Consider the following 26,932-nt stretch of genomic DNA (forward strand, 5'->3'; position numbering starts at 1 on the left):
ATATATACACAAAGATTTTTTTACTTTCTCTAAACATTTTAGTGTTTGTACTTGTATAAGGATACACACTAAAATCTTTATGTAATTTTGTTTTGTTTGTTTTTGTTTTTTCTTTTTTTTTTTTGGTAGGGAGATTAGTAAAAATGACTTTGCATAATGCATATGATATTGGACAATGGTATCAGATTCAAAATTATTGAGTTTAAATTTCATGGTAGGCATTTTGTCATGTATCAGTATAATAAGGCTTAACCCATTGGCATTCGGATTATTTTGTCAAATGTAATACTCATTAAAAGAAAAAAAAAATCTTTATTTTATTTGCACATTTAAATACTAAGAAACAAGAGAGATAAGAAAGGAAAGAAAAAAGAAAAGGAAAAGATGGGAGTGGTTGTAAAGCAGCAGAAGATTGGCGGGGAGAGGGTAATGTGTCCCCTATCCCAGAGGAAATCGTGTGCTCAGTTGCACCCCATGGTAAAAACATGATTGGGCCACATATCCTAGAGGAAATGGTGTGCTCGGCTGTGCCCAGTGGTAACTACCGTGATTAAGCCACCTATCCCAGAGGAAATGGTGTGCTCAGCTGTGCCCTGCAGTAACAGCCATGATGGCGTTGCCATGAAGAATGACCAGTGACATTCACTGCAGCAGTCATTCCTCCCTGTGAGGCTCATTTCTACTTTGTGATGGAAATTGGTAATACGGGGTCCGAGAAAACCTGACTTCATAACTTATTTATTCACATTGTTTTGAATTTATCATACAGCTATCTTGTAGCTTTGAGATTTCAGTGAGATGATTGTATATTTTTAGAATGACATTGCAGGGTAGGTGCAAGGAGCCAACTCTAGCCAGTTTGAACATAAAACAAGTAGAATATTTGGGCCATTTATGGCTGGTTTAAATGCTAAGGGTTAATTCTACATGACCCAGTTAAACTAGCTTAACGGAATTAGGAATAAATACCAGATGATCAGAGAATGTTATTGACCCCCCAGTGCAGCATGTTATCAAAGGAAACATTGCATCTGTTATTTGCTTACAGCTATCAAAAGAAAAGCCAAACACCAACTTTTGAAAATTCCTCAGGATTTAGGCAACTTTATATCACATTTTATATAGGGTTACTGTAATTTTCAGGAAGCCAAGGGGGAAGTTTCTATGTGGATGATCAATCTACTAGAAATAACAGCCAAATTTCTTCAAATCACACACTCCTGTCTTTCAAGAACAAAAGCCACATTGAATGATGTAATTACAGTTTAACAAATGGAAGGGATGTTCACTTTGGATTGGGGTGAAATGATGACAACAACAAAAGCAGCAAGAGTATTTTCTAAGCAGGTTTAAAATTAACATTATTGTAATTTTTAATTAGTCATTGAAGGAACCTGTATGTGGTTGTTCCACTTGCAAGAAATAGCAGCCAAATCTCCTTCCAATCACACTCTACAGTCTTAAGAAAGAAGGTCACTTTGGGTATTGTGATCCTAAATGCACTATGCTTCAGAAGAAGATGGGTTAGCCATGACTGGAATGCCTTTGATGATAGTCTTACTGAACCAAGACTTGGAACTAAATAATAACAGGGCTCTAATAGTTCCATTCAATTGGTTTTACAGTCACTGTATTGAAGCTACAAATCAACCCTCATTAGTGTTGGTCACTTTCTGTAGTTACCTTTTCTTCCCTTGTCTTTTCTTTTTGCTCTTATTGCCTAACTCTAGTGTTCCAGAGAACATCCACATGGTACCAATTTTACATGGCCTGTTTTGTTGCTATTGTGAAGGTGCATCGCTCTGTGGTTAGAGCGTTGGGCTTACAATCACAAGGTAGTGAGTTTGATTCCCAGACCAGGCTGTGTGTTGTGTTCTTGAGCAAGAACCTTTACTTCATGTTGCTCCAGTTCACTCAGTTGCAGAAATGAGTTGCGACATCACTGGTGCCAAGCTGTATCGGCCCCTTTGCCTTTCCCTTGGACATTGGTGGCATAGAGAGGGGAAGCTGTTATACATGGGCAACTGCTGGTCTTCTATAAACAACTTTGCCCAGACTTGTGCCTTGGAGGGAAACTTTCTAGGTGTAATCCCATGGTCATTTATGACTGAAGGGGCTCATTTCTCATTATTCTTTGTTATTAAGCCCCAGGGAAACCCTGATCATGCAGACCTGCTATAATCAAATGAATTCTAGCTTTGATCATTCAGTTTGTTTTTATTATTATTATTATCTTGTTCAATGTGTCCTTTCTCTTTTAGATGGTAGAGTGAGATTTGACAGAGATTTGACTGCTGTTTCAAAAGGATCAAACAGTGTTATAGTCTAACTTGTTGGGTTATGTGGTTAGTTTCATGATAAATAATGCCTACACAAATCTTTTAAAACTGAAATATAACTTGTTCATTGCAGTGAAGTGTGTCATTGATTTTGAAGTTACATTCAGCAGTAAATGGTTAACTATTAGGCTAAAATGCCATATATTTAACTTCTGTTATTTTAGTTTAAATTCTGCTAGGGGTGCCTTCACTCCTCATCTCTCCTTTCATATCACACACACACACACACACACACACACATTTAGGGTGAGCCAAAAGTTACACATCAAAACATTTGATATTAATGTTGTTATTACTATTCATACTTTTGGGGTCAAAAAATCAAGTACCAGTGAAACACTGGAGTCAATGTAATCAATTAGTCCCCTCCCACCAAATTTCAGGCCTTGTGCCTGTAATCATCATTATCATCCTCATCATTTAACGTCCGCATTCCATGCTGGCATGGGTTGTTATTATTATTATTATTATTATTGTTCAGTAGTTTTATTTTTATAACGTGCTTTCACTTCACTACCAAGCGCAGCTCTGTGTGCCTTGGGTATGTGCTGTGGTTTGCTGTGATACGCTTATGGTCACTGTATTGAAAGTGTTTTGCGTAGGATGTGTGCAGTGCCCAGTAGTGCAATTTTCTGTATGTTATATATATTTGTAAGTCCTGGTGTTTTTGTTATGCATTTGTCTGAATATTTTTTTATTATACCTAAGGCACCTACTATGATAGGAATTGTTTCTGTTTTTAGATTCCACATTCGAGTTACCTCTATTTCCAGGTCTTTGTATTTTGAAAGTTTCTCCATTTCTTTTAGGGAAATGTTGTCATCTGCTGGTATTGATACATCAATTAGAAAGCATTTTTTTCCTTCATGATCTTTGACAACTATATCTGGTCTATTGGCCTTAATTTCTCTCTCTGTGTGTATTGGCATATCCCAGAGTATGGTTACTTTCTCGTTTTCTGTGGTGTATTCATCATTTTATTTACTTGATTCAATTTTAGAAAAATTGAAACATACCTTTGACAATTCTGGAGTATATTGAACTTGTATTGTGTGTAACTTTTAGCCCACCCTGTATATATATAACTATGCCATTATTAAAAAAAAAAATCATTACATGTCCCCACCTCCTTCACACCATTTTGTTACATCGTTTTTCCTTACAAATTCTACTACACAATCGAGTATAGCTGGACTTACCTGATAAGTATTGAGCTTTCTGATAAACAACAATACCTTTAGTCTCCAGAGTTTTCAAATACTAATGCTTAGATATTTTCATATCTTTTCATTTTAAATGTTGTTAGCCTGATATGATAAATCAGAAATGAAATTGTTATATATTTCATTTTGACTCATTCTTTAAATTTTACCTCACAGCATATTTGGCTAGATGACTAGGCTGTAAGGAGAGACCCAGTTCTTGTCAAAACAAATTTTATAATGAATTAAGCTTTGCTTATAATATTTAGTCCTTCCCTATCCCCATCAGTGTGGGGGCGCAATGGCCCAGTGGTTAGGACAGCAGACTCGCAGTCATAGGATCGCGGTTTCGATTCCCAGACCGGGCATAGTGAGTGTTTATTGAGTGAAAACACCTAAAAGCTCCACGAGGCTCCAGCAGGGGATGGTGGCGAACCCTGCTGTACTCTTTCACCACAACTTTCACTCACTCTTACTTCCTATTTCTGTTGTACCTGTAATTCAAAGGGTCAGCCTTGTCACACTGTGTCACGCTGAATATCCCCGAGAACTACGTTAAGGGTAGACTGTCTGTGGAGTGCTCAGCCACTTGCACTTTAATTTCACGAGCAGGCTGTTCCGTTGATCGGATCAATCAGAACCCTCGTCATCGTAAGCGACGGAGTGCCAACAGATCCCCATCAGTAAATATTATGTTATTCATAAATTTTCTAAACAACTAAACAACATAAATTTTCTAACAGCTAAATTAACATTTATGGAATAGATGTGAATTATAGGCACAGGTATGACTGTGGGGAAGCTTGTTTCCCAACCACATCGTTCTGGGTTCAGTCCCACTGTGTGGTACTTTGAGTTTGTGTCTTCTGCTATACCCTTTGGCTAACCAAAGCTTTGTGAGTGGATTTGGTAGATGGAAACTGAAAGAAGCCCATTGTGTGTGTGTGTGTGTGTGTGTGTGTGTGTGTGTGTGTGTGTGTGTGTGTGTGTGTGTGTTTGTCTCCCACCACCATTAGACAACTGGTGTTGGCGTGTTTACATCCTTGTAACTTAGCAGTTTGGCAAAAGAGACTTGTAGAATAAGTACCAGGCTTAAAAAAAAAAAAGTACCAGGGTTAATTCATTCAACAAAAACTTCTTCAAGGCAGTGCCCCAGCATGGCCACTGTCTAATGACTGAAGCGAGTAAAAGATAAATGATAAAGATAGTGAGTGGCCTATTATAAAACTGTTACCAATGATACTATTTACCACAAATTGCTATATAAAATAAGATAAATGCTTGTAAAATCACTGCAATTATCATATTGTAAGTCATCAATGATGTCTATAATTTTCCTTCCATCACTAACTACATAACTTTGGTATCTCAGTCATTCCTCATTTCATGAGTGGTGTTTTAAACACAAACTAGCCTCTGTTGTACTGGTGTGTGTATATCATATTAGTAGATATTATGTTACATTCGATTGATAAGCATTGCTACACCCAATGATAACAGGACCCCTAAGGGTCAATATAATCAGTTCTTTCTCTTTTCCTTTGCCCAAAATTAATGGCTTTGTTCATAGAGATCACATGAAGCGTTAAGGAATGGTATTTTCCATTAACCCATGAACATCTAAACTGGCCATAGAAGGCCAAAATATTCTGTTTTATGTTCAAATCAACCAGATCCTGCCTCTTGCACATACCATGCAATGTCATTTTTAAAATATACAATCACATCATTGAAATCTCAAAGCTATGACACAATGCCTGATTAATTCAAAATGATAGGAACGAAATAATCGTTACATATGACAGAGTAATCTGAATCTAAAGAGTAAACCTACTTTTTTACCTGATGACTATGTAAGTTTTTTGGGATAAATATTGGAATCCAGGCAACTTTCTTGTTGATTTGATGATGGTGTGTGTGTATGTGTACGTACAGTTTCTTGTTTATTTTGTGATACAAAACAAGAACATAATCACTGCAAGCTTGTCTGCTGGCCTTTGAAGAATATAAGGTTTTGGTATATGCTTATTTGTGTTGTGGGGTAAACAGGGATTACATTTCTGAAACATAATCCCTGCTGCCTTAAATATGAATACACTTGTGTGTGCGCACATGCATGCATTCACACACACACACACACACACACACACACACACACACACACACACACACACACACACACACACACACACACACACACACACACACACACACACACACACACACACTTTCCATTATAGAAGTAAGTACACCAATTATTAGAGGAAATATGCAGTATTTGAGTAAGGTAGATGTACAGATGAAGAAATTTAGATTACTATCTGGATTAAAATTGTAGGCCTAAAAATAAGTGAATGAATTGACTGAGAAAACTTCTCTTTTATCCATTCTTTCAGTTAGATGTTAAGAATTTGTACAGTCATACTTCATTGCACTCCTATTTCAACAACCCAAATTGTATTTCATTTCTGCTAGTTTCAATTACCATGTGTTTATCAACAAATTGCTGCTAGTTTGCTGTCTAGTTATTCATGTACCTGTTATCTGGCTCACTGACAAATGCTATTCCCATCACAAATAAAGAGCCGTTTGTGCACCATATTTATTCCAGATTTGAAATATATCAATTGTCCATTGCCAATTCTATCATACTGCAATTATTTATAGGTAAATTATTTATTTGTAGTTATCATTTTGGGAGCATCTTGTAGTTATCACAAAAAAAGCCATGGCAACACAAGTAACTTTAACTGTGTGTACTTTGATTCTGTAAACTCAACATCTGCAATGCAAACAGTGAATAATGATATCTTTCCTTTACAATTTTGTGATAATGCTGTTTTTTTATCGTAGCTATGTTTGTTAGTTTTTCCTGTTTGATTTTGTTTGTACAGGTTGTTTGGTATGTGCCATTGTCAGCGTTGCAGGGTAATTGTTAGGCCTTGTATATGTCAGAAAAGATTCTGCTTTTCTTCAGATGATTATAATTATTATTTTCATGAAAACTCTCAGCTTCCTTTGCTGGCTATGGTGGAAAATGTCAGCTGTCTATGACCAGTAGACTAAGATGACATTTGTTTACTAATCATGCCTCAAGAACCCTGCTGAGAACTCTTGCATTTCCAAACAACGAGGATTTTTGTTGATGTTCTCTCTTAACATTTGTACCAATTTTTTTTGAGCCACGTTGGTAATGGAGTGCTGATACTTCCAAGCTCACCAGTCACTATTGCTACCATGACCACTCCCTTCATTACCTACAACCTGTGTATTTCCCACTTGCAATTCATCATAGTTGTTCAGTCTTTCTTCTTCTATCTCTTTGCTCATGTTGTCACCTGGACATGCTATGTCAATTATCAGGCATATTTTTTCTTTTCTGTTCACCATTACAATGTCAGGTTTTTGATGTGTAATCTGATGGTCATTATTATCATTATTATTATTATTATTATCATTATTATTATTATTATTATTATTATTATTATAATTACCTCTGCCTTAATGAAGGTGGAGGTATTGTTTTCAGTCATGTTTGTTTGTCTGTGGACTAGATATCTCAAAAACTGCTGGATGGATTTGGATGAAACTTTTAGGGACTGGCATGAACTGATTAGATTTGGGGATTGATTTGGTACTGAACAAGAATTCTGGATTATTTGTTATATTTACTTTACATGAAGTATTATGATCTTACGTTGACTTTAGAGGCTTTCTCTGATTATCTCCTTTGAAAGCACACTCATGGTTTCCACGTAAGATATGGTGGCGTTGCTGTTTACAAAGTTTTATTTTCGTTTCTCTATTATTAATTTTACTCTTGTCTCTATCTTAGTAGAAACTGATGAATCAAACTTCATAAACAAACAACAGCAAAACTGTTCGGAAATTAAATAACACTGACATATTCAGTAACAATAATAAATTTAAATTATCCTTGACAATTTTTAGTTTTACCAATTTTGAATATATCGCTCTTGTTTAACATCTCTTACCTACTTGGCAATTGCATTTCTAGTTTTGTGCACAACAATGTTGTTAAACCTCTATTAAGAGCACCGTATGCAGGTCCTTTCTGTTTTCTTTCATACACAGATAAATTTATCAGTATAGACCTTAGTGGAAGTAAAGACACTATATCAGTGGATAGACTGAAAAAGGCCTTCATAGAAAAAACTGTTCCTGTTCCCACTGCAGACGATACACATTCCATGACTACCATTGGGATTGATCAGTTACCGGACAAGGATTCTGGATTATTTTCCCGTTTTTTTTACTTAATTTTTGAGAGCAGTCAGGTTCATTTTTAGTATTCTTGTTTGTGAGAGCAGTCGAGTTTATTTTAGATATTTTCATTTTAAAAATCATCTCCGGCTAATTGTTGAGAGGACGTTGGTATTGCCTTGGACGGAGGTTTGTGCTCTCTGAGTGCTCTTATTATTATTATTATTATTATTATTATGAGTTTTTCTCCTTTCCATTTTGTTTCCATTTCTTGCTGAGTACCTTTCTGACTCTTTGGACAAAGAAACTCAGTGTATACATTGTTAAGCCATTAAACTAAACACACCACATAGTTCTTTCTCAAAATGAAATGAAGTTATGTGTAAAAAAAAATTAAAATACTGGAGTGGCTGTGTGGTAAGTAGCTTGCTTACCAACCACATGGTTCCAGGTTCAGTCCCACTGCGTGGTACCTTGGGCAAGTGTCTTCTACAATAGCCTCGGGCTAACCAAAGCCTTGTGGGTGGATTTGGTAGACGGAAACTGAAAGAAGCCCATCGTATATATGCATATATATATATATGTATGTGTGTTTGTGTGTCTGTGTTTGTTCCCCCACCATTGTTTGACAACCGATGGTGGTGTGTTTACGTCCCCGTAACTTAGCGGTTCGGCAAAAGAGACCGATAGAATAAGTACTAGGCTTCCAAAGAATAAGTCCTGGGGTTGATTTGTTTGACTAAAGGCGGTACTCCAGCATGGCCACAGTCAAATGACTGAAACAAGTAAAACAATAAAAGGAAGAATAAATGCATGGGTGGAAATCGTTCTCACATTGACAATTCTCTTCTCCTTACATGTGACATACGAGTTAAAACAATCTCTTGCACTCCTTCCAGGGATCATTCTCAAATAATTGTCAGTTTCTTTTTTTTTATCATTCCTAGTGTGCCTACAATCACTGGTATTGTAACTGCATTGTGATGCCACATTTTTTCAATTTCAATGAGCAAAACTTTATATTTTCTGACCTTGTCAAATTCTTTTGCCGAGATATTATGATTGCAAAGAATACCCATGTCGATCAACAAACAAACTTTATTGTTTTGGTATTTCACATGAATATCCAATTTATCAGCTCTAATGGTTCAGTCTGTATGTATTGGAAAGTCCCAAAGAATTGTTACATTTTCTCTCTCAGTTAAAGTCTCAGGGTGGTGATTATACCACTTGTCAGCAGTTTTGATTTTACAATGCCGGCATATTAAGCAATGTAAATATTGGCCAACTCTGTCATGTCTTGGTTTATACTCCACTGGTCCTAAGACTTTACATCCATTATTATTATTATCATCAATAGTATTCATCATCATCATCATCATTTAACATACGTTGTCCATGCTGGCATGGGTTGGATGGTTTGACCAGGGATGGCAAGCTGGAAGGCTGTGCCAAACTCTAGTCTCATTTGGCATGATTTCTATGGCTAGATGCCCTTCTTAACACCAGCCACTTAAAGAGTGTAATGGGTGCTTTTACATGCCGCTGGCACAGGTACCATTTGTGTGACATCTGCCACGACTATGATTTCACTTGGCTTGATGGGTCTTCTACTCAAGCATGGCATAATATCAAAGGTCTCGGTCATTTGTCATTGCTTCTGTGAGTCCTAACACTCAAAAGATGCTGTTCACAAGCCACTGGTATTGACCACCTTGCTTCTGTGAAACCAACGCTTGAAAGGGTGCCAGTTGCTTGACACTAGCATCAACCAAGACTACGATTTCACTTGGCATGACAGATCTTCTCAAAGGTTTCAGTCACTAGTCACTGACTTCATGAGGCCCAAAGATTGAAGATCATGCTTCACAGCCTTGTCCCATGTCTTCCTGGGTCTACCTCTACCACAGGCTCCTTATATATATATAGTTGTAATAATGAAGTCAAACTAACATTAACTTCAAAAACATCATTGCATCCTCACCAAGAATTACTGACAGTTATTAATTATTTTTATTATTCTTAAACATTCACTGCACTAGTGCTGAGGACTCCATCTTGAACGAATGTTGATCAGAACAGGTAACATAAACGACATCCACCTTGAATAATGTGTATTGATAAACATTATCTGTAGGTTTTTGAAGGTTGAAGTCAGCATTTAACTGTTTACTAAACAAAGCTAATTTCTACAATTGCTTGAGGCTAGATATCTTGCTAACCTTCAACATTTTGTTTCTGGACACTTGGTAAAGTTGTTTTGACTTATGATACATTGCATGTATTTCTTTTTTGCTGTTGTGTCTAGGTTGTTGACATATCTGTTCTTTGGTTAGTAACTTCCACTATCACATTTTCTGGTACAAACATTTCAAATGTCTATTGAACAAAATATTTTGCAAAATATTAAACACATCTTGCAATCCTGTGAAGTTTCATCAAAATTGATAAAACAATGGAGGAGGAGTTAGCTAACAACTCTGCAAACAAACACGCCCACAGACAGAATTTCCCATACATATATATATATATATATATATATACATACATATACTTACAGATATATATACATATATATATATACATACATATACATGCAGATATATATACATATTTTAGTCAAATGAATTGACACCAGTACTTATTTTTTTTAAAGCTTGGAACTTATTGTATTTTTTGCTGAACTGCTAAGTTATGGAGCTGTAAACACACCAACACGGGGTGTCAAGTGGTGACAAGGAACAAACACACACACACACACATACACATTTACAATGAGCTTCTTTCAGTTTCCACCTACCAAATTTACTCACTTAGCTTTGATCAGCTCAAGGGTATAAAAGTAGATACTTGTCCAAGTCATTGCACATTGGGACTGAACCCAGAACCATGTGGTTGGGAAGCAAACATCTTGCCACACAGCCACACCTGTACCTATAATTGATTATGATTTTAGCTTTGATTTAAAAGACAAGATGGTCATGGCTAGAATGTCATTTATTATGTAGGCCTACTTAATCAGAGCTGACCTGGAGATAAACAACAATATTTGAAATCCTACTCTTTAAAACACTTTTTTACATGAACAAATACAAATAAATAATAAATTTAAGTGATAATAGTAATTGTTTCTAACTTCATTGACTGAAGATAGCAGATTAAAGTATCTTGCCTAAGGATAAAGTGCAGCACTGTCAGTAGACAATGAGTGAACTAGATTAGTGTATGAGAAATTTTGTCCTGAGAAACATTGTATAAATAGTTAGTGAGCCTAATGATGTTCTTTGTATTAAGAACATTTTTGAACGTTTTTATTTTATTTTATTTCTCCTCTTAAAAAGATTGTATAAATGATTACTATTAAAAAGGGAATTTTGCAAAAAGAACATTCTGGCATTTTATCAAATCAGAAAGCCAATATATTCTGATGTTATTGGCAAAGAAACACAACACAAAATCAAGGGCCTACTAATGCTAATGGTGGGGACAGAGATACTTTGCACAGAGTTTGGGAAATGCATCTTGGTTGCAGACATATTTAAATTGAATATTTTTATGAACTTTTTTTTCATGTCTTAGTCAGAGGAGAAAGAGCAATTTCCATATTTTGAAGGACTTTCAGGACTTGTAGGGGAGGTAAAGGAAACCCATGACTTGTGAGTTGTTACAGTGGCAAGCAGCACTTATCTAAATATCTCCAGACCAGAGACCCTGTATGAATGTTTGTTATAGATTGGACTTAACCATTTAGCATTCAGATTACTCTGTCAAATGTATTGCTTATTTATTCACATAGTTTTCAGTTAGTCATGCATTATCTTGTAGCTTCAAGATTTCAATGGTGTGTTTGTATATTTTGAGAATGTCACAGTAGGGTTGGCATGGGAAGTTGGATCTGGTCAGTTTTAGCATAAAACATGCTAATATTTGGCCAGATGTAGCCAGTTTAAATGCTAAAGTGTTAAAGTACCCAAGAGCCAAAAAAAACGACAATGTTAAACTGGGCACCCACTCTAACCAAAACTGTTTAAAATTTAAGTTTGTTTTGGTATCTGTATCAAATAGATATAAACCTTGTGAGTCATAAGAGACATTGTAAAGATATCTGTAAAGTAAGATAAGTTTGTATGTTATTGTGTAGCCTTATATCAGTGAAAACTTTTAATCCTGCTTGCACACCTATACAGAAATATTTTACAATGTTTGTATTGTTGCTTGGCTTTTCTTACTGTGCTTATATCAGGCCATTAAGAATGAAATGTCCAATTTTCAGCTGAAAGTTTATTTTACTTTATCTCAACAAAAAAGCAATGCAGTTAATCAAAGTATACACCTAAATTATCAACACAATTTTGCTATTTTGTCAGTAGCTTACTTATGCCGGCAGTGAAGAATTCTGGAGAGTAAGAGGTGATGAAATCACAAAAGGCTGTTTTTGCATTTTCAAATTTGAAGTTATTTCCTTGCAAAAAGTTGTCTAATGCTTGGAAAATGTGATTGTCAGTTGGTGCAAGGTCTGGTGAATATGTGGATGACAGAGTATTTCCAAGTTCAGTTCCTGTAATTTGAGTAGCATTCTTTGTGAAACATGTGGTCGAGCATTGTCTTGCAAGAGAATTGGCCTGTCTCTATTGATCAATCTTAGTTGTTTAATTGCAAGTTCACTCTAACTGGTTGATGCATACATCCACTGTAATTGACTTACCAAGTCTCATGAAGCTGTAGTGAATGACGCCAGTGCTGGACTACCAAACAGACACCATTAGCTTCTTTTGGTGAATATTCTTTTTTGGATTGTTTTGGCACCTTGTCTCTATCCAACCACCATGCAGAATGCTTGCTATTGTTGAAGAGAATCCATTCATCACACAACAATACGGTGCAAAAATGGTTCGCTTTTATGCCATGACAGCAAAGAACAGCAAGTTTCAAGACGATGTGTCATCTGAGGCTCGTTTATTTCATGTGGTGCCCACTTGTCCAGCTTCTTTACCTTGCCGATTTGTTTCAGATGGTCCAATACTGTTGGAATGAAAACATCAAACCTTGCTGCTAACTCATGTGTAGATTGAGATGTATCCACTTCCACTACAGTTTCCAGCTCATCATTATCCACCTTGGTCTCAGGTCTACCACAGGGCTGATTTTCAAGAGTAAAGTCACCAAACCAGAACTTCTCAAACCATCGATGTACCATGCACTCATTTGCCACATCTTCACCAAACACCTCATTGATGTTTCGAGCTGTCTGGGATGCATTGGTTCCACAATGGAACTCATATTCATAAACAACACAAATCTTTGAACTATCCATAGGTTCACAAAAATTGATTTACAAGAGAAGACTCACAATATAATCAGACACCATGAATTGCATTTCGAAAAGTGATGTAATTCTTCAAAGTGATGTAAGACAAAGAATTGTCAGGATAAAACAGAGTTAATGACTGTCAAACTTGGTGCATAAGAAAATCGGACATTTCATTCTTAATGACCTGATACATAGTATTTGCAACTCCATTGAAGTTGTATGAACATCTAATCATGACAAAGCTATTAATTCCTGACCAGAAATATATAGGATGAATAGAAATGTAATAATCGGTGAACATTTAACAGAAATCATATATGAAACATATTGATTTAACTAAACATTTGAAAAATATCGATTCTAATAATGAATATATTAATAAGCAAAATTATTTTTCATTATTACTGTATGAATTTTCAATGAAGATGAGTTTATTCTTTCTGTATATCATTGTTTTTTTTTTTTCAGAATGAAATTAAGAAAATCATTTGAAATATCATTTTAATGATTTACAAGCTAAATCTTTTTAAATCTTGACAAAAAGAAATCTGTATTTCTTATTTTTTGCAGCATTTTCCTCAATTCTAATTTTGTCAATATTTAGTGAGCTTTAGCGACTTGTCATGTAAATTGGATACACTAGGAAAATCACTGCTGACATTTTATCTTTACCTGTGATGTAATCATGTCCCACACTTTATTCCAGACCCTTTTTTATCAAGGACACTATGTATTAATACTGTTAAATAAAACCTTGATCTCGCTTCTTTATTCTTCTAACTCTCTTTTTCTCTCTCTTTGTAGGAAAAAATCAGAAAATACAAAAATTACACCTCTAAAAAATATAAAGAAAAGTTCAAAAAGTCCAAACTTGCCTAAAAAACACACTCCAGAAAATGTTGGTTCCGGGGCCAAACCAAAAAGTGTGACATCACTTCAACCAGATACAGATGTTCACCAGTATCTTTCCCATAGTGCCGAAGAGCTTGATAACGTGAGTCAGTCAATGTTTTACTATATCTTCACCACACAGTTTGTCTTACAACATTACATGAAGCAATCATCAAATTCAACTTTTATAAAATCAACTCATTTGGGATTATATTTTGTCTCCATAATACAAAAACCATTCAGTTTAAGCTGTTCATATTTAAATTAAAAACTTTCATTACGATTTTACATAAAACCTTTTGTTAGTTATCACTGTTAATTAACTGTTTTTTATGCCAACCCACCTGGGACCATTACAATTGAATCCAAGATGCAAAGCAGCTCATTTTTAAATGTTCTACATTCAAATGAAAATCTTTCATTGTTATTTTATGTAAGAATTTCCATGAAGGTCAACTTTGCCTTTCATCCTTTTGATGTTGATAAAATAAGTATCAGTTGAGCACTGGGGCCAATGTAACTGACTTACCCCCACTCATGAAACTGCTGTCAAAATTTGAAACCATTATTTTATGTAAGAATCTGTTTGATAATTTGTTATGAACTCTAGCTTCAAAATGAGTTATTTTTACTAAATCTCTCCAAATTTATCATTATTATTTTTATTTTTCCCCCACCTAAATAAAGTAGAACACAGTGTGTATTTCAATAGAAATATGATCACAAAAGTGTTAAATGAAGTTTAAATTTTATAAACTTCATCCAGTGGCATTTTGTGTTCATGCATATGGATTTATGAGCAGTCAGTTTGTAGTTTATCATCATTTGCAGTATAAAGATATCAAGCAAAAACCATGGATATAGGCATAGCTGTGTGATAAAAAATGTTTGCTTTGTAATCACCTGATTCCAGGTTCAATCCCACTCCATATTGGCTTTGACTACTGTCTTCTGTCATAGTTTCAGACCACCACAATACTCTGTGACTGAAATTAGGCAGATGGAAACTGTGAAGAAGCCCATCAGATGAGCTGTACCCTTTTTTTTTTGTTTGTTTAACACTACCACATGGCCCTTTGGTGCTTTAAACAGACTCCATTCTGTTACAAGCTTTCACACCAGGGGCCAGTGTGAGGATAATTTGATATCTTGGTGTACTGCTTCCTACAACAACAACCCATGTTTATTCCACCCAACACAAAGGTCATGTGAGCCACCTTTCCTTCCCTGGTGAAGCCATAAAAATAGGTATTTTAGAAATATATACATGAAAAATATGTGCAAGAATAGATTTCTTGTCCTTTCTATGTTATTGTATGGTAGTAAGAAACTCTCAAGAGAGCTGAACAGTAGAAGGTTTTCAGAGATGAAACCCTCTCGGGCAAGTGTTTTGGCCCTTCTTACACTTTAAGGGCTTGGGTTGCACCCAGGTCATGACTCCTGGGACCCCTTTTGCTGACACGTTTTAGCCACTGGGATATTGGATAATTGTAAATTTAAACCACTTGGAGACGTCATTTAGTTGGAACTCCTCTCAGTTGACTCAAATTTATACTTGAAAAATTATGAGTAAGAATTGATTTCTAGTCCTTGCTATGTTATTGTATTTGTATAGTAAGAGGTAAACTTTGCTAAAATTCCTTGTCATTGTTTTGCTTATAGCTGGACGGAACTGGGTCTCTTGGCAAGCACCCAGTGGCCCCACTGGTGCAAGCAATTCAACAAGAAAATGGCACCCCTAATACTACAAACACAGCAGCAACCACTTGTACGCCTTCCATCACAACCACAGCTACAACATCAGCAACACTCAGCTCTGGAATCAGTGGTGGTAGTGGATCTGGAGAGGCATCAGTGGATGATTTTGATGGATCACACACCCCTGACCCAAATCGTACCAAGGCTGCTAAAGATCACCTACAAGCTAAAATCCATAAGATAATGGTGCAGATAAAAAGTGAACAGGACTCAAAGGAAGGTAAGAACATTCCTTGATACAATTATCAGTGTCTCTCAGTCTTGTGTATGTTTTTCTGAGCAATCACATAGTGATAAGCATGGCTGTGTGGTTGAGAAGCTTGCTTCCTGGCCATATGGTTTTGTGTTCAATCCCACTGTGTGGTACATTGTGCAAGTGTCTTTATGATAGTTCTGGGCTGACCAAAGCATTGTTAGTTTATTTGGTGTATATATATGTACGTGTATACACACACATGTATGTATGTATGTACATGTGTGTCTTTGTTTCTGTTTACCCTTATCTTGGCATCACATGATGGTTGTAAATGATCATCATTGTCAAACAAGGAATGCTGGTCTTTTGCTAGAAATGTGCCTGGCCGTGGGAGAAATATTACCTTGCTTGGAAACAGGTGAGATTTAGTGACAAGACGAGCAACTAGCTGTAGAAAGTCTGCCTCAGCAAATTCGGTCTGACCCATGCAAGTATGGTAAAGTAGGTGTTTGACGATAGAGCTTTGTTTCTCAACCACATTGTTCTGAGTTCAGTCCCACTGTGTGGTACCATGGGTAGAAGTCTCCTACTATACCCTTGGGCTGATTAAAGCCTTGTGAGTGGATTTGGTAGATGAAAACTGAAAGTATTTTCTCTCTCCCTATATATATGTGTGTGTCTGTGTTTGTCCTCATCCCACTACTTGACAACTGGTGTTGGTGTAATTGTGTCCCTATGACTTAGTGGTTTGGCAAAAGAAAATGATAAAATATGTAACAAACTTTAAAAAAAAAAACATACTGGGGTCAATTCATTCGGCTAAAATTCTTCAAGGTGGTGCCCCAGCATGAGTTATTCAAAAGCATTCCATTCATGACCATCCCACCTTATTAGGAGTATGTTGGACTACATTATCCATTGTTCTCAATTTTGAGATGTTTGAAAAAACTGAAAACGCCATGCATTATAAATGAAATGTTTTGGGAGATTTGTTCTGTATCTAGTTACACTCTTGTCACTTATCACCTAAAATGCAGTGAACAACTTATTTATCCATTGAAAACCTGTAGCTAACAATGCTATTTTTCACCAATAAATTAATAAATGATAAGTACAAGGTTTATGATAAACTATTCCCTGATTCCAAAATAAGTACAGGGGAAGGAATTGTGATGAACAGCTGTTCTCCCTATCTCCTATATTTGTGGCCTTATGCGTGGGTCAGCATGATCTACTGTGCTCCCCACTCCACTGAATATCTTACTTGTTACTTAATTTTTATTTATAACATATATTTCAAAATCTATGTTCTGAGTTCAAATTCCACTAAAGTACCATTCTAATATTGGGGTTAGTGTAATTGATTGTTCCCCTTTCCTCAAAATTATGTGCCTGAATTAAAAGCAATTTTTTTTTTTTATTATTGTTGTCATTGTTGTTTTTGTATAGGCCCTCCAAACCACTTTGTTACTTTTGTTTGTTTTATCTGTTTGAAAAATCTACATTTACAAAATATTTGTTTTGTTTTGTTGCCAGACTTATCAGGACCTTAAGAAATTAGCCAGAACCATTTTGTTTTTGGTTTCTGGGGTAAAGTTTGTTTATTTTACCCCTCAAATTTAAGTATTCTTTTTAAAACAGAAAAATATAGTATTGCGAAAGAAGGGGATGGCTGTCTTTTGGAACATTCACTATGAAAAGGATTTCCTGCCACTTCCTCTTGCTACTCCAATTATAAACCCACCCAACTTGTAACCATAATAGCAGCAGCAACTACAGTATATCACACAAAGAAAAGCAACAACATACCACACACACACACACACACACACACACACACACACACACACACAAACTCAACAAACTGACAAACACTCTCACCATCACAGCAAACAGACCTAGCAGCATTGACACCACCACCCTCACCACCATTAGGTCAATGTAAAGTTCAACAATCATAGTAGCGTTGTTTCTACCAACATCACTACCACCACTTTCATTATGGCAGCAGACAATCACCAACTCAGAAACAGTCTGTTTTAACAAAGCTGTCACTACTACAACTGCCATTTCCACTGCAGCCATCATCAGATCAGTCACTGCCAAAGGCAGTAACAGCATGAATTCCACAGACAGCAATAAGTATAACAGATAGTTGAACTAATAGGATCTTTTACTGATGCAGCTCAGATCAAAATAAGACTTGAGCTGCTGAGAGAAATGATTAAAGAAGGATAATGCTTCTTCAAAATGAGTAAAAGAAGAGTAAACCTAGTACTGGCCAGTCATATTATTGACCAACCTAATCGGTGCATAGTGACTTACCATTGCATCAACATTAACCGTTTAGCATTTAAACTGGCCATATTTGGCCTAAATATTCTGCTTGTTTTATGTTCAAACTGGTCAGATCTGACCCCTTACACCTTACCCACAATGTCATTATCAAAATAAACATTCATAGTGGCGCAGGCATGACTGTGTGGTAAGAAGCTTGCTTTCCAATCACATGGTTCCGGGTTCAGTCCCAGAGTGTGGCACTTTGGCCAAGTGTCTTCTACTATAGCCTTGGGCCAACCAAAGCCTTGTGAGTGGATTTGGTAGACAGAAACTGAAAGAAGCCTGTTGTGTGTGTATATATATATATATATATATATGTCTGTGTTTGTTCCCTCCCTCCATCACTGCTTGACAGCTGATGTTGGTGTGTCTATGTTCCCATAAAGAGACTGATAGAATAAGTACAAGGCTTTTAAAAAAAGTCCTGCAGTTGATTTGTTCGACTAAAACCCTTTGAGGTGGTGTTCCAGTATGGCTGCAGTCAAATGACTGAAATAAGTAGAAGAATAAAAGAACACAATACAAAAAATTTAAAACAAGTGATAACAGATTTGGGTCTGAGTTCAAAGCAAGGAAACATTCCCCAATTAAAAATGAAGAATTCATTTTCATCCTGTCATATATGGACAAATGAATTGTGAAGATGGTGGATGGGCCATTATAATTAAATATCTTGTGGTGAGTGGTGGCTGCCTTACCTGATAATGAACATGAAGCAATTTTGGAGGTTCACCATATCCACCAAGAAAACTGGCTAGGGCATAAACTAAGAGAAGCTCAAAGCCATCCCCAACCTAATAAAACTGCCAAATTGTTTTGACTTCTCTTGTTAAACTGTTTTGAATTTGTCCATTCATTTACTAATTTTGTTCATTGTTTGTTTATCTGCATTGGTTGCTATTTTTCATTTTTTGTAAAAATGTCTATCGTTTAGTTGTTTTAAGACTATTTCACTGTAATGGGTTTTGTCCATTATTACAATGGCTCCCCTTTCTTTAACGATTATAGAAGAATATTTCAGTTGACAATCTATTTTTTTTTTTTTTGCTCTTCATTTGAAAATGGTTGACTTTGATTTTATATAATTTGCTGGAATAATTTGAGCTTGCTGATCTTTTCAGACATGTTATGTGTTCCTATGTGTTTATTCCTGTTCATCTGACATTTAAATCCTGTTTCTGTGATTGATAGATCTTCTTAAGCCTTCTTTTGGAAGTTGGTGTGAATTTAAGTCACATTCTTTTTCATCAGGTTTCATTGAGATAAATTTATCACTATTGGATCAATATTTCTTTGTATTGTTTGTGTTTTCTTTTGTTATTTTTTGGAATACCTGCTCCCTACAAAAAATTCTCTTTTTGTGAGTAATTTGTACCCTATCTTTTTTTTTGTTTTTTTTTGGGGGGGGGGGAGAAGGGTTTCCAATTGTTGATGTATCTGGTATTCTCATTATACCATCTTCCTTGGTATGTTGCCTTGTTTTTTAGTAGATTTATACCATTTTCCTTGGTCTGACAGCTTATTTTGGTCTGTTCTTCCTTTGTTATTATTTGTAAGTATTTCATCTTAGTCAAGTTCATTTTTGCATGTATTATCAAATGCCTGTTCATTTTCTTCTTACTATTGCATATGAGGGTTATGGGTTGTCACCCTTTGATTCTTTCTTTATATGACTTGTAAATTATTACAGAAGGAGTTTCGGTTTCTTCCATTGTTATCAAGTTGTGTATTTCTAAGATTTTGTTTCATGTTTTATTTTTAGTTCTCACTAATTCTCTTCCATTATTGGCTTCATATTCCTGTAACTACAGATTTTTTGATTCTAGTATTTCATTTGATTTTGTTTCTTCCCTTTGCACATCAATTTTCCACAAATCTAATAGTTTTCTCGTAGCTTTCCATTTGTTTATTTGGTGTTTCTCTCTGCATTGTGGCATCACGTTTTTTTAATTTGTGTACTGGAAACTGTTGTACAGTTATTTGTGCTTCAAATTTTTGAAGTGTGAGGTTTGTTCTGTGTTCAGTTTCCTCATTTAATTCTGATCTTATATCCCTGACACACAATTTACACGAACAAATAACTTTCTCACAGTTTTCCCATTTTTCATTTATATCTGCTAGACTTTTATTTCTAAGTTCCTTCTTGTAATTTGCTTTCTTTGATTTAGTAATCTATTCCACATCTTCATCTGGTTCCTCTTTTGTATACTCTCTTCTCCTAATGAATTTCATTCCATTCATCTAATACATACTCTGCTTTGGAGTGTTTTGCTGTTACTGATATCATAGTAGTTGTATTCAGAGTTTCTATAATGTTTGCAGTGCGTTGTATTGTCAATAAAGTCTCTACTTTTGTCCTGTAAATATGGGTTTGTCCTATATTTCAAAAAGCTAATGTGCATTATATTTGTTGAAACTCTAGATCTTATTTGATATTTCATTGATATTTCATCATTAGTTTAGCATCACCTTTACCATGCTTGCATGTGTCAGATGGAATTCATTGAGGCAGATTTTTAGTGATGAGATGCCCTTCCTTTCACCATCCCACAACCATTTCCAAACAAGGTAATATTTTCCCATGGCTGAGCATGTTTTCATGGAAAACTGAAAAGAATCACACAAGGCTCTGGTTGATTTTGGGCTATAGAAGACACATACCCTGAGGTGCCACACAATGAGACTGGACCAGAAGCCATATCACTGGAAAGCAAATTTCTTAACCTTGCAACCATGCTTACACGCATTCATACATGTGTGCATGTACACACACACACATAAGGCAGCGAGCTGGCAGAAACGTTAGCACGCTGGGTGAAATGCTTAGTGGTATTTCGTCTGCCGCTACGTTCTGAGTTCAAATTCCGCCGAGGTCGACTTTGCCTCTCATCCTTTCGGGGTCGATTAAATAAGTACCAGTTACGCACTGGAGTCGATATAATCGACTTAATCCGTTTGTCTGTCCTTGTTTGTCCCCTCTGTGTGTAGCCCCTTGTGGGTAGTAAAGAAATAACACACACACACACACACACACACACACACACACACACACACACACACACACACACTCACTATGTGCAGGGCATGTGTGAAATTCAGACAATCTCATCAGTCAGTACTCATGTGAACCCTGGCTAATGAGACTGTACGAAAGTGAAAGCAATTCATTAAGACTAAGTAATCTGCATAAATGGAAAATCCAAATTTACATAAACCACAGAACGTACCATGAAATGAATAAAATAATGAAGTTATTAGTATTGCATTTATTACTCAGTTACACTTGTTTTTGTACCAAATGGGTTAGATAAATGATCTAGTGTGCTGGAATCAATATAAACAATGATTGTGTAATTTCATGTGATATTAAAAGTAACCAGGTTCTGCCATTTTATATCATGACCTTATGAAAGATGCAGTACTCTTGCATCAGGACGAATACTCTTATAAAAACAGAGTGTCATAGCAAGCAATTAATCATTTTGACATGCTTATAGAAATGTACAGAGTAAATTGTTCAAAGGACAAACAACTTTGTATGCTATTTGATATATCAGTTGTGGCACCAGGCCTAATAACGAAGGAGAGAAAAAGTATATATGATGCAGAGGGCTGCCCAAGCAAAGAGGATGGTAAACACAATGGCATCCGCAAAGTCATTAGTTACATGGGATGGGTATGTCAAGATTAACATCAAACGAGCTAAGTTGATTAGGAAACAAGACTTAGGAAATAGGAAGAAAGAAGGGAGATAGAAGGAAGTTCAAGAGGATCATGGAGGATAGGAAAATATAAGTAACAATATAAAATTGATGGGGATGATTAAGTTCGCATAAAATAGAGTAGAGCTGCAAATCAAATTGTAGTTCAAATATCATAATGTGATAATATAAAATAATATATGAAAATAAAAATTTTAGTGATTAAAAATGTTATTACATTAAAAGGAACCAGTAAATGGTTAAAATAGGGAAACAAAAAATTGCAGTGGAAAATTATAAGATAGTTAGGAATGAGATAATAAATGAATAGAATTCCAGTGAGTAGTTAAGACCATTATAAAGAATAAAATGATTATAGGACAATAATTATGGAAAGAAATCAGAGAAGAATGATTGTATCAGTGAGAAATGAAGTACAATCAAAATGCTCATGTAATTTTGTAATATCATTTTACAAGAGAGGTAAATGAAATCCTCAAAAAGTTTTTAATAATATGATGTAGGCAACAGATTAACAACTCATGCTTGTTAATTAATCCAGATTTATATCTTAGAATTTCAAGTTTCTCTTTGCAACATAAATTGCAACTGCTCCCACCTCTTTTTATATGGAAGTGTTGTCTGTATAATTGATCACAAAATAGAATAATCAATATTTCTGTCCTTCAAGCCCCAAACAATTTTTGCTAATGAAGTTTCATGCAATTTGTGCCTGTTATTAAAATAATGCACATTGTTACTCCAGCTTAACTTAAATTTTGATGCCATGGTATCATATAGCTGTAAACCTTATTGAGTATATAGAACTATTGTCAGAAAGAAGCACAGAATCAATAGTAATGTTCATGCTAAATTGTGTTACATTATTAATAGAGGAGCTAGAGACAAGCAAACTGCTTATATAACTAGAATGAGTTATATAATTTCTAGAAGTGCTTAATTTATTAACAGCAGCTGTATACTATTAGCTGAAATAGGTATGGTGGAATATGAAGATTTGATAGTCTGCCTATTGAATAACTTAAAATGTCTACTGGAAGGAGAAAAATGCTTCTCCAATACCGAGAAAAATACTGTAAGGATGTCCATGGCCACCTGAGATACAAAAAGGTGGTTTAACCACAAAATATTCAACCTCATTGTGAGTAAGCAAATGAAATTTAGAATTAGTGTTTCCATTACCAGTAAATGATATACTGTGATTATAATTATTACCTGATTTAGTGTTTGTAGGTTTAACCCTATTTTCTTAGATGTAAGGTAGTCACAAGAACAAGGATTTAGACACCAGCTGCAGAGAAAGATTTTATAAGAATTTGGATCATTAGTACTCTTAACAATAGAAATGCCTCTTAATATTACTGCTACTGTTCTTCTCACAATGGGTTTTCATACAGAATTCTGCAATATACTTAACCCTGTATTTTATAGTAGTTCAATCATATTGAATTTTTTTATTGTTATTATTATGAATTCTAGTATTAACATGTCTACACCCAGAGAGAAACAGCTGACCATCCTAAGGTGGAATACCACCTATATTGTTGGAAATATACATGAGTTTATTGGTATACCTTTAGTTAGAGCTATGTTGAAGTAATTGGCGTTATCTGAAAAAAATTTCTAAGTTGGCAGATAGTGTAGATATTCTACACAAGACATGCTTAATTATAAACTTGGTTGCCATTCAAGGATGATTAGAACCGTAATTAATGTGATGTAAGTTTTCATTAATTTACTTGTAAGTGTATTGCATCTTTTTGTAAGGTCATGATGAAATGGCATAACCCAGTTTACATTTTATATTACATAATATTATATAACCATTGTTTATATTGATTCCAGCAGGATAAATGATTTATCTAATCCATCTGGTATTGAACCAATTGTAACCAAGTAATAAAGGTGAAACCAATATCTCCATTCTTTTATTTTATATATATACATTATACATGCAATGGAATTGTTTCAGTAACCAAACTGCAGGGGTATAATGAAACTTTTTAAGCTTCTTTATAGACAATACTATGAAGAAATAAGTGAAAGTGAATACAACACTTTTTGTGTTCTTAAACATCTAAATTATTAAGTAGTTTTAAGTTTAACAATTAAAAGCATAGAATCATTAATTGGAAAAAAGCCCTGACTTGTTGCTAAATTAAACATTTATTTTTTCAGTAACATGACATCACTTCTTTCAAATAGTAATAATCATGTAACTACAATACTATTTAATAATTCTCATTGAAAGTTGAGTTTAGGAGACAATTTGGAAAATTATCATGCAGGTGAATTCCATCATTAATTTTCCAGTTAGTTTATGTATGAATGATGTCATCATCTGAAAAACATTCAAAATTTAATTGCTGTTTATATATATATATACATACATACATATATATATATATATATATATATATATATAAGCCTCAATACTTCTTCCTTTCTTATAAGTATTGCATTATCTCTTGGATTTTGTAATATCAAAACCTATTATAAAAATCATATTCCACTGTTTGGAAAGCCTATCATGGTAAAACTTAAAAAGTAATTGTTATCTACATTATATATATACAACTTTAAATCCTCCAAATAAATCCCAGATAAAGGACCTTGAGTGCTTTGAAGTTGATGTAATGAACATTGTAGAGAAAGTGTAGTCTCTATGTCATTCTAATCCATTCCTTAACTCTTTAAACAATTTCATGGTAAAGATGAAGTAATTGACTAATGTACACATCCTTGTAGACAAAACAAAGAACTGTGCAAAACTTCTCACAAATACTATCACCAAAACCAACATCTCTGCCCATAATGATACAAACACTGAAGTGAAAGAGCTAGCCATCCTCCTAAGCATGGAGGATCACATTGACTACATTGCCATGCAACCCCTTCATGCCACACTTAAGAATCATAAACCCAACTTCTTTTCCAAATTCAAATATAGGCTGATCAACTCCTCTAAGAACAAAATAGGCATTGCTAGCAAGCATATTCTTGATACTATCAACTCCAATGTTAGAAAGGTTATGGAGTTGAGCCAGTGGTATTCCAGCATCACAGTAATTGACTGGTTCTGTGCCCTTGAGAATAAAGCAGCCTTCAGGTTCACTCATTTTGACATTGTGGATTTCTACTCTGCAATATCAATATCACTCCTCCTGAAGGTTTTAGAGCTTGGCAAGCAGCTCAGCAATATCAGTGACCTCATTCTGAATGCCAGAAAGTGGTTTATGATGATTCCTACTGGGTGACAAGGTCACTAACCTAGTCAAGTTGTGTTGGAAGTGTCCCCCACCACCATGGTTTGGCAATCTCAAGCCATATGGACAGCCATGCCATAGACAAATTCAGGAAGAATTTGGCCTGTCTATAACAGTCACCACCAAATTGACTAAGGTTGACTTCCTGGGCATAACCCTTGACCTGAAGACCAGTAAGTAAACTGTGTATATCTATAGAAACTCGAGGATCTCTAAACTTTCAGTGGACAGAGAGATCTTTAACAGGGCCACACCCCCATTACAACAAGGCATTAACGAGGAGTGGATTCACCGAGAAATTAATCTATGTATGGAAGATCTCCACCCCTGTGCCCAAAGAGGACCAGAAAGTGAAAAATAATCTTGCTCAACCACCCCTGCCCTCATTTAGCCTAGAGGTTTCTCCCAAAATAGCTAGGAGCTTCCTGTTGCTGATCAAGAAGCATTTCCCTAGAGGCCATAAGTATTATAGGTTCTTCAACCCTCACACCATTAAGATTAGTTACTCCTGCTTAGACAACATTTCTTCTAACATTGTACACTACAAGAGATGCAAACTTACATCCACACGCCCCCCTCCCTCAATACACCCCGACCTATAACTGCTGAAATCCTACCAACTGCTCTTTGAGAGAAGCCTGCCTCTCAAGGGCTGTGGCTATAAAGCTACCTTCATACCATCTGATGACATCACATGAAACTACATGGGCATGAGAGCCAATGGTTTCAAGGGAAGGTATACACTGCATATGCACTCCTTTAGATGCAAGGATAGGGAAAACATGACCAATAGAATGATTCCTTTAACATTGAGTGGAGTATCATTGACGGGGCTCTACTTTATTTGCCTGGAGCTCACAATTGTGAATTCTGCATCTGAAAAAGACTACATATTCTCTACCAGCCTGCAGTATCCATCAGCAGGAAGAATGAACTATCGTATTGTTGCCACCAGAGGCACACCCTGCTAGTGAACTTCAAGCTACCAACCTCCAATAACCCAGGTATACTACCCTAGGCCTGGCTACCCCATGCACAAAGGCAAGGTACTTTACACCCCACCACCACCAATACAGACCACAAACTCATCCATGTAGACAGTCCAGTTTCTTTTCATATATATATATATATATATATATATATATATATATATATATATATATATATATATATATATATATATATTTTGTGTGTGTGTATATCTCATGTCAGAAGTAGATACACACACACACATACATACATCAATGGGCACTTGCTTGTAAACTGTTCCTCTTTCCCAAGACAGTGTGTTGCCACCAACATCCTGTCCTAGCATGCCCTCCTAGGAATCCTGAAAGGTAACTGATGTGGCTACCAAATTTATAACACCATGTGACTGGCACTGACCAACAGCAGCCCAATACCCAGGAGTCCTCTTGGACTCCTCTCCATTCAGTTCTACATGCCTGATGAGTTAAGTTCATTTTATAAGCTTACAAATTTTTATGTTGCTTGGAATCAAATCAAACTGTTATTAGATATGTAACTCTTACCTGATGTGGAGAATGCTACTTTTTTCATTTGTACACTCACATTCACAACACATACACATGTGCATATGTATGTATGTATATATACATATATCTATATGTCAGTCTGTCTGTCTGTCTCTTTCTCTCTCTCTCTCTCTATATATATATATAT

At 35.5% G+C, this 26,932-nt stretch overlaps 1 protein-coding gene across 3 annotated transcripts in view; it reads left to right on the forward strand.

Annotated features, from left to right (window-relative positions):
- The window catches only part of LOC106876968 (uncharacterized), a 200,886-nt gene extending 177,025 nt beyond the window's left edge, over nt 1–23,861 (forward strand). Inside the window, exons 5-7 of one of the 3 annotated variants that reach the window (XM_052975918.1) lie at nt 13,881–14,070; nt 15,630–15,945; nt 23,829–23,861. In XM_052975918.1, coding sequence (XP_052831878.1) covers nt 13,881–14,070; nt 15,630–15,945; nt 23,829–23,836 — 514 coding nt within the window. In that variant the 3' untranslated portion in view covers nt 23,837–23,861. The remainder of the gene's footprint in view (nt 1–13,880; nt 14,071–15,629; nt 15,946–23,828) is intronic. The other 2 variants (XM_052975919.1, XM_052975920.1) reach the window with 2 other exon arrangements.
- The last annotated feature ends 3,071 nt before the right edge of the window (nt 23,862–26,932 follow it).

This window comes from Octopus bimaculoides, chromosome 23 (assembly GCF_001194135.2).
Source record: "Octopus bimaculoides isolate UCB-OBI-ISO-001 chromosome 23, ASM119413v2, whole genome shotgun sequence".
Taxonomy (NCBI): Eukaryota; Metazoa; Mollusca; class Cephalopoda; order Octopoda; family Octopodidae; genus Octopus; species Octopus bimaculoides.